Source organism: Pelophylax lessonae (assembly GCF_965119305.1).
Source record: "Pelophylax lessonae genome assembly, chromosome: 1".
In the NCBI taxonomy this organism is placed as follows: Eukaryota; Metazoa; Chordata; class Amphibia; order Anura; family Ranidae; genus Pelophylax; species Pelophylax lessonae.
Genome location: NC_138768.1, coordinates 320,930,332 through 320,939,625, shown reverse-complemented (window position 1 = coordinate 320,939,625; position 9,294 = coordinate 320,930,332). Strand labels below are relative to the sequence as shown.

Here is a 9,294-nt window from a genome sequence, read left to right as displayed (position 1 = left end):
ATGAGGGAATCCTTCCCACAGAGCTATTGTGTCCTGCCAGCAGGGAAGCCTTCCCCACTGGCAGAATACAATGATAAGCGTTGCCAGCTACAGCCGGAGGCCCTGATCATTTAGGAAAAACCAGAGAGGCTAGTTGTACACAAGTCAATTTATAGATTGACTTGTGTACAACCAGCTTGCCCATACATGGATCAGAATTCAGCTGGTCCAAGCTGAACTTCAATTCATGTATGGCCCGCTTCACTCACATTCATGCATATACATACTAGGGCCAATTGGCCTACCAGCATGTCTTTAGAGCGTGGGAGGAAACCCATACAATCTCTGTGCAGTTAGTGCTGTGCTTGGGTTTCAAACTGATGACCCCAGTGCTGCTGGGTAGAAGTGCTAACCATGTAGCCACTGTGCTGCCCTCTTGAAGATAATCTTAATGTCCTTAGTTGAGTTGAGGTATGTAGGACTGAAAATATAATTGTCCTTGACAATGTATGGGAGTGTAAGCAGAAAGGCAGCAAAGTTCCTTCTATGTAGTATGATTTTCACACTCCAATGGAAAGACATTCTGTTTGCCCTGTCAGCTTATTACTTTTATGTCTCCAATTGGAGGCATTTTCCTTTTCCTTGAGCCCAAAAACTTTACCAATGCACTTTTAAGTTTTGGACTTCCAAGAATCAAAATGATTGACTGTACTGGGGAATAGGCATAGATAACTAGCAAACAGACAGAAAACCAAATACTGTTAACATCAAAAACAGCCATGATCAGCAATATCTGAGAAATGTAAAAACTAATGTAAAGAATAAGAAGAGAGGTGACAGTGCGTGCTGCAGATACGCTGGCTTCAACACTCTGCACACTCATGCCGCCAGTGTTCTTACTGAGATGTTTTGCATGGACACAGAGAGACTTGATTATCAGGATATTGGCAAAAGCCACCAGGATAAGAGGTATACAGCAACCTATAATACTGGTGACCAGCAAGTACTGAAGACTCATTTGCGGCATTCCATATTGCAGGGTTGAGTTGCCAGTGAGATTGCCATCCAATTGAACCAAATGTTCATCTTTCTTGATATTCCAAGCAACTGGGACACTGATAATGAGTGAGAGCAGCACAGAGGAGAACAGCATCCAGGGGACCACATCAGAGATGCTTTGCTTCAGACGCATGAATAATGTTTGTTCAAATGTAACAAGCATCACATAGTAAAAGCCACAGAGACAGAAGGTAAACCAAAAGCTGGAGAAGATTGTGAAAAGCAGAAGGATGGAGAAGATGGCATAAACGTTGTCCGAGAAGTACACATCACTCCAAAGGTAAAGAACAGAGTCATTAGCTGCCATGCTAAATTGATAGGCAATATTGAAAAGGCCCAGGGTAAAAAGGATCAGTTCTCTTGGGTTAATGTTCCTTCCTTTAGCCCTATCCATTCCATGGGCTACAATAATAAATGAATTGGTGAAAAATCCAATCACAGTGCCAATCCCTAAGGCACTAAGTGAGAGAATAACAAATGAGGGCAGCATTGTGTTTTCAACTCTGTTTGTGTTTTCAGTTCTCCATTTTTGTAGCTGTAATGCTCTGGCAGTTGGAAATACCTGTTAGACAATTGTTGGAGCCATTAAGATTAAATACCAAGTAGATTTGAGTTGGAATATACATTGTACAAATTCTGGTTACATCACAAAAACAGAGGTAGCTGCTTTGTTATTTGATGCCTAAAAATTCAATGCATGCAGTCTGGTAACTATGGTTGCTACCTGAATCTTATTTAAACATTTTTATTGTTTTTTCCTTTTAAGACTTCACTTCCATAAAGCCAACCTTACATGGATCAAAATTGGGTTGGCTCAGCATGGGTTGGACAAAATTCAAATCATGTATGGGCAGGTTGGTTTTACATATGTTGATCAATCGATCAGCTTGTGTAGAACCAGCCTGTCAGATTTTTCCAGAATGATCAGTGTCACCGGCTATATACTATTATTATTAGTATAATACAGGATTTATACAGTGCCAACAGTTTACGTAGCGCTTAACAATGTAAAAGGGAAACAGTACAGTTACAATACAAAAAAAAAGGTTTAAGAAGGCCCTGCTCATAAGAGCTTATAATCTAAAAGGATGGGGCAAGTGGTACAAAAGGTTATGACAGTAGGGAAGAGCTGATGGAAGAGATAAATAATTAGTTGGAGACATGATAGCCTTCACTGAAGAGATACGTCTTCAGGGATCGCCTAAAGGCAGCCAGAGTAGGAGATAGCTGGACAAATTGAGGTAGAGTGTTCCAGAGGATAGGAGAGGCTCTCCTTTACCACAGCGGGAGGGGCTCCCCCCATCTACATCAAATGTGTGTATGGGGGAATTGAGGCATTTTGTTTTGTTAGAAAATTAGTTTTAAAATTGCGCTAATGTTTGTAGTGACTTCAATATAAAAGTGACAGCAGCGGCTAAACTATGTGATATATCCATTATGTCCAAAATATCACATTTTCAACTAGTGCTGCTTTTTTGGACATGATGGATTTTGTAGTAGATGCACAGGGATTGATTTACTAAGGGCAAATAGGCTGTTCACTTTGCAGGAGAACAGCCTATTTGCTTCCCACAGCTTAACGTCCTTAGCGGTAATCCCGAGCGTGACTCGGGGTTGGTTTTTCATATCAGGAGCGGTAACCCCGAGTCATGCTCGGGGTGGATTGCAGAGAGCGCAGCGGTGTTTTCTTACCTTATCCTGGCGATCCAGCGATGATCTCTCATTGCTGTGACCACCAGCCGAGAGTCCCGCCGCTCCTCCGTCGGTCTCCGTCGCTCTGATCACTTCCTAGTTCCGTTCCCTGCAGCAGCAATGCTGCATGGGAGCGGAACTAGGGAGGGAAATTAAAAAAAAAAAAAAAAAAACGTTGCACAAAACACATTTTATATTATATATATATATATATATATATATATATATATATATATATATATATATATATATATATATATGCATGTATATATATATATATATATATATATATATATGCGCATATATATATATATATATATATACACCGGTATATATATATATGCATATAAATATATATATATATGTATGCATATATATATATATATATATATATATATATATATATATATATATATATATATATATGTATATATATATATATATATATATATATATGCACACACACATATATCTATCTATAATATATAATGCATGAATTATAATCTAATCAATAATATAATTTTATTATATATATTATATATTAAATAATAAAATAATATTATTGATTCGATTATAATTCACGTGTTTGTGTTTCAAATTTATCACATCTGGGATGTCTACTAGACTCTTGTTTTGGTCAGGTTTAAGTCAGTAATTACTAAGAATTGTAGGCCTATAATACATAACGCCAAATTTCCATGAAAATAATTGTACCGCTTTTGGTATGTAATTCCTGACATAATCATACTGCCAGGGAGGTTAATGAGCTGAATGAAGTAAAGCCGACTTTTATCATCCAATTACGTTCAAACAAAAATGCTGTTTTTTTTTGTTTTTCTTGCATGTGATTGGGTATTCATTGCAAAGTCAAACTTCACCACATTCACTAGGCTGGGAAAAACTTCCTTGCAAAGTACAACTTTTATTGCAAAGTGAACAGCCAATTTGCCTTTGGTAAATCAACCCTAGTTTTTGATGGGTGGGGATGACTTAAGGTGTGATAGTTGGGTATATTAATACTGACATGGGTTCAAGAAATTTAGTCAAAATAAAGTTGGGTTTGGAAAAAAAATGTAATAACAAAAACATATACAGTATACTCACCTCCATGCTGCAGCATCTGTGTGATGCTACAGCTATCCCACATCAGCTCTAAGACCAAGAACTAAGTGATCAAGTGACCACTAATCACTCAGTTCTTGGTCTGCTTGAAGTGGAGATAAGTGACTGTCAGTCAGTACTCTCCACTCTGCCCCTGCAGTGCTCACTGGAGTGGCGGGCAGGAGAGGAGGCAGGTTCAGATTGCTCCAGCCCTTAACTACAAGTGGAGCCAGCTGTCAATCAGGTGGATCCCAACAAAATGTTTGGAATCTTTCCAGAGCCTCTGCCATGTTAGCTGACAGTGGGATTTAGCCAGCTGTTGGCTGATTCTGGGTCACAGGGGAGCAAAAGTAAGCGCACTCCTGTGACCAGCAAGAGAAGTATGGCAAAAAAGCATTGGCCATACTTCTGTTTTAAAGTTTTTTTTGTATTCAATTTTTTTTAGTTTATTAGTTAGCATCTGTGTTACTGTTCAAGGTAAAAACATTAATTTTAGGGACCCCAACACCCATGGGTTTTAACTTTTGCATTTTAAGGTAAATTTGCACATGTGCAGAGGTGTGCCATTGATTTTAATGGTGCTAGTTCACATATTTGCAATGTGCTGACATGTATTGACCAATAAAAGTGTTTTTTTTTCATCCAGTCACTAGATTGAGACTGCTAAATACATTTTTTTTTCATCTAACAGTAAATGCTTAGAACCAAATTTAGTTGTAAATGCTTAGAACCAAACAGTGTTTGCCATTTTGCAAACAGACAGTAACTTTTTTTTTTTTATATCTTCCCTAGTATTTAGTAATGACAAACTAAGGTATACATGCAGCCTTGACATAGCACTTAGAGTATGTAACATTTCATTCTAACGTAACTGATTATTTAAACAGTTTGGATTGCTGGACATTAAATGTAATGGGTTTTCCTAATTACTCACCTGTTTGTATGTGTAAAAAAAAATCACAATTGCAAGTATACCATGTGAGTTTGTAATCAGATGCTCTGGAAGCAAACTTAAATGACAATGTTCATAGCTTAGTTCAGTTGCTTCTAATTCCAGGAATTCTCCATATAAAGCTTTCAGAACGCCATGTGGTAAGAGATTTTCTACAGCTAATGAAGCGTGCCAGCTCAGAAATGCTTGGACATTGATGACCAATAGTAGATCACTGCTTCCAAGTGTGAAATACAATGAGATCTTATAGAAACACCATAACCTGTAATTACATAAAGGAGCTAAACAAAGAATGTGTGATATTTTTCAATATTTGCTAGTTCATTCCTATTGTATCATTACCGTAAAAAATAAATATGTGTCTAATATAAAAACAAATATATGTAAGTCTATTGCACTAATTACCCATAGGTAATTAATAACAATATATTTTCGTAATAAAGGGGCCAGGTATACCCCCAAAACTGTAAATACTTTAGCCTCAGGGCAGTTAAAATGTGATGAGTTATAGGTATAATGTTATTCTGCAGTTTGCACAGAATATTTGTTAGGACAATTTGTTATTGAAATTGTTATGCCTGTACCCCAGCACACAATCAAGTATATTCCTTATTATCATGTGTGATGCTGTCATAGGGTACTGTATGTGTATGGGTGGATATGGAAATGATAAGAAATAGCTCTATCTGTTAGAAAAAGAAGAAAGAAATAGCATATATATATATATATATATATATATATATATATATATATATATATATATATATATATATATATATATATAAATGAAGAAATGTTATATATGGCATATGCTTGAACTTTGAAATAATGTCAAACAATAAATTGAGCTATTGAGATATCATTGGGCTTATGTAATACCTTGTGTTTTTGGTTTGTTTTGGGGTTATATTTGAGTTGTTGGTACACAACAGAAGCCTAAAACTTTATTACCATAGTAATGTACTTTTTTAAAGCAGACCATGCCATACAATGGCAAATTAAAATAACGTTTTTTGTTAAAAGAAAGACAAAAACGATGTACCATGATCTAGCTTCCAAACCTTCTGGGAAGCATGAGTAATAGTACAGTGCCCCGTCACAGCCTTTTTGGGGTGGCTGGGTGCCTCAACCATGCCTCTAGAAGCACCAGGAGGCAGGGTCAAGCTAAGTATTTTCTTTCTTTTTTGGCAACAGTTTTCTTCTTGAATTGCTTTTGCAGGTGATTTGATTTTGGGGGATTTTCATGGAAGGTCCACTCTCAATGGTGACAGAAGTAGAATATGGCTAATATGCACCAGCACAGAGGCTTAAAGTTTCCTTTTGAAGGGACATGTGACAGGGTAAATTACAGACAGGAGATTGTCGGAAAGAGGGTGGAGCTTTGTTACACCATAATGCTCGAAAAAGGACCCTTATATCAGTATCACCAGCTGTTATTTTCATGGAAGACAACCACTAAATTAAAAATAGGCTTTTCAAGTGAATTTACCATCTTCAAGCTCATATGAGATTTTGGTGGTTGTGTTCAGTCTGTCAAGAGCTGCCTTTGTCTGCAACATCTCACTGCGGGCTTTGAAAGAAATAAACATATAAAAACATTGGGGGGATTTACTAAAACTGGTGCACTCAGAATCTGATGCATCCCCCCCACCCCTTTTTGATTTTTTTTTTCATTCTTAGACTGATCCTTATCCCTATACTTAATTTGTATTTGTACCTCTATGTAGTTTCCCTGGTTTAACATGATATTGTACACACTTATGGGGTGTATTAGATACAAACCTGATTTTTCCTCTTTGGTACAAGGATGATTAACAGAGTGTGTCCCCACATTCGCCACATCCCCCCACCAGGCATGCTGGTACACCTTGGGGTCCTTGAGTCAGCGAGTCTGAGCACTTAGGTGATGGAAATACACTGCTTACCTAAATTTAAATTTAATGATTATGAAATCATGTATGTTTATCATATGTTTTTTCTACTTACCATGTATAGAATGACTAGAAGAGCTCCTGAAGAAGCGATAAAATCGCAAAACATGTATAGCTTATGCTCCGGTCTATACAATTGGCTATCCAAACCTACAGTGACTACTGTAGAGGGTCCCCCGCCTTGGGTTGGACACCTATGGTTTGGTTTGGGTATTTTTCTAGTGATTTTTAATACTGACATGTATTGTCTTGTATATATTAAAAACTGTGATATATTTATTATTTAAAAAAAAAATCTCTTTTATAAATATATGTCTTAATTGTGCCTATAAAGTCAATTTTGTCCTAGATCCAAAAATTCAGAATCTGATGCAGCTGTGCATGGTAGCCAATCAGCTTCTAATGTCAATACAACTTGGAAGCTGATTGGTTTCTATGCAGAGCTGCACCAGATTTCGCATGCTCCAGTTTTAGTAAATCAACACCAATGTGCGCCCACACCATTGCACACCCTCATCCCAGGTTGTACCAGATCCCCTGCCATATCCTCATATAATAAAAAAAGGATATTTTCATAGTAAAATGTATATACAATAAATATATTGATTTTATCAGAAAAATCTCTAGTGGGTGTTTTGTTGGTCCTCTTTAATCAAGGTTTAATTAATTGTATTAAAAGTCAGCATATCAGTCACAAATCCCCTTTGCTGCACTAAAGGCCCTCTTTAACATTATATGTACATCAGATAAGCTAATACGTTAAGTGCATATTGGGGCACCTCCAGTCAGTGGTACATCCTTGACACCTAGTATTCCATAGATGTGATCACTTGTAAGCTTTTTAGTTACAGCTTTGCCCTCCCTGCTTGTGTTTGCATGATGGACTTATGGGTAAAATGGAAAATAAAATAATAAAAAGTATAAAAAAAGAAAATCTTTAATGAATTTTAGGAAAAATGAAAGCACATTAAAAAGAAAAAATGTGATGGTGGGTAGAATATTTATGTATATGTTGATGACAAGGCAACATTTTTTTTTTACTACTGTACAGCAGGTAGAGGAGAGGGTCCTTTTAACGTTATATAGCTCTACCCCCTTAGGGGCAGCTGATATTTACTGTTTCTTTCCTAAAAGTACAGAGGCTGTCTGTCCTTACAAGCACCAGTCCATTCACACCGGCTCCAATAACACAAGATAGTGGATGTCTTTTTAATATTTATTGCTTGAAGAAACTTTAGTAGGAGAGGGGTTAGGGCATGGGATACTTCAAAACAGTTACTACTAAGCAATTAAAGAATTAAAGGGCAGTCTTCTCCTTAAGCACTTGTGAGTGTTGGACAGTCTAATGACTCACAGCTGGGGACTGTGAGGCAGGTTTCTGAGCAGTCCAAAACCTCACAGCTGAAGACTATGAGTCAAGTCTCTTTGGCATCTGGTTACCTTGCACCTATGCACAACTGCTGTTATACAGTGCAATCTCTGGAACACTACACAGTCACAGGGATCAATGTAGGGTCTTTACTCACAAGTTCCCAGGACAGCTGCCACCTCCCAGCTTCCTCCAGACATGGTCCATTGAATGAGACAGTCCTTCTTCAGACCAGAACCCTTGAGGTGAGGTCCTGCAAACAGCGTCTAAAAAGGTCTATCCAGGCCCTCAGCCCCTAAACAGCTGCATAGTCCATTGTCTGCCTGCAGGCAGCAGCCCCTCGGGCTCTAAAACCCTCCTGTGGAGAGAGCACCCAACTCTCCAACGCTTCAGACTATTTATCATCCTTCCAGCCCCTTCTGGACACTCTTCACCTTGGATTGGCTGGAGCATGATAAATATGTAGGCTGGTTATTTGCATCTTCCTCCCTAAGCTCTCAAACTCCCAGCCTGTGAAACCCTGAACAGACCAGTACAAACTATCACTGTTCCCTTGCTGCAGAAGGCACAAAAACTAAATTTACCTAGCATCCTACACTAGGAGGGGGCTACAGTTAAATGGATGATATACAAATCTTTCAAATAATAGGTCAAATCACCCTAAAAAGCCTTTTTTAAACTGATACCTATCAAATGAAAATGGATTGTGGTGCTGCTGTCTGTTTTTCCTCAGCCAAAAATACACTACTATATAAAAAGTCCCTTAAAGCATGATGACTCTGAAATACATTGTACAGCTTTAAGGCATCCCCCAATCCTGTTATTTTAAAGATATATGTATTTTTCATTTAAACCTAAAAGGACCCTCTGCCTGTTGTAAAGTATTTAACCACTTCAAATTCGGGCACTTCACCCCCTTCCTGCCTAGGCCAATTTTAGCTTTCGGCGCTGTCACACTTTGAATGACAATTGCGTGGTCATGCAAAACTGTACCCAGACTACATTTTTATAATTTTGTTCACACAACTAGAGCTTTCTTTTTTAATCAACACTGTGTTTTCATTATTTGCTATATAAACGAAAAAAGACAGAAAAGTTTGAAAAAACAAACATACGTTTTTCTTCCATTTCTGTTATAAAATTTTGCAAATAAATATTTGTTCTTCATAAACTTTGCCCAAAATGTATTCTGCTCAGCGGCGGCTGGTGCT

The 9,294-nt window shown here is 37.6% G+C and overlaps 1 protein-coding gene across 1 annotated transcript; it reads right to left on the bottom strand.

The window, feature by feature from the left end:
• Positions 1-574: 574 nt before the first annotated feature.
• On the bottom strand, positions 575-1,345 carry LOC309545479 (taste receptor type 2 member 40-like; the record flags this gene model as incomplete). Its single annotated transcript, XM_082244688.1, has 1 exon — positions 575-1,345. One exon carries the CDS (start codon positions 1,343-1,345, stop codon positions 575-577), a length of 771 nt encoding a protein of 256 aa, XP_082100814.1.
• Between the last annotated feature and the right edge of the window lie 7,949 nt (positions 1,346-9,294).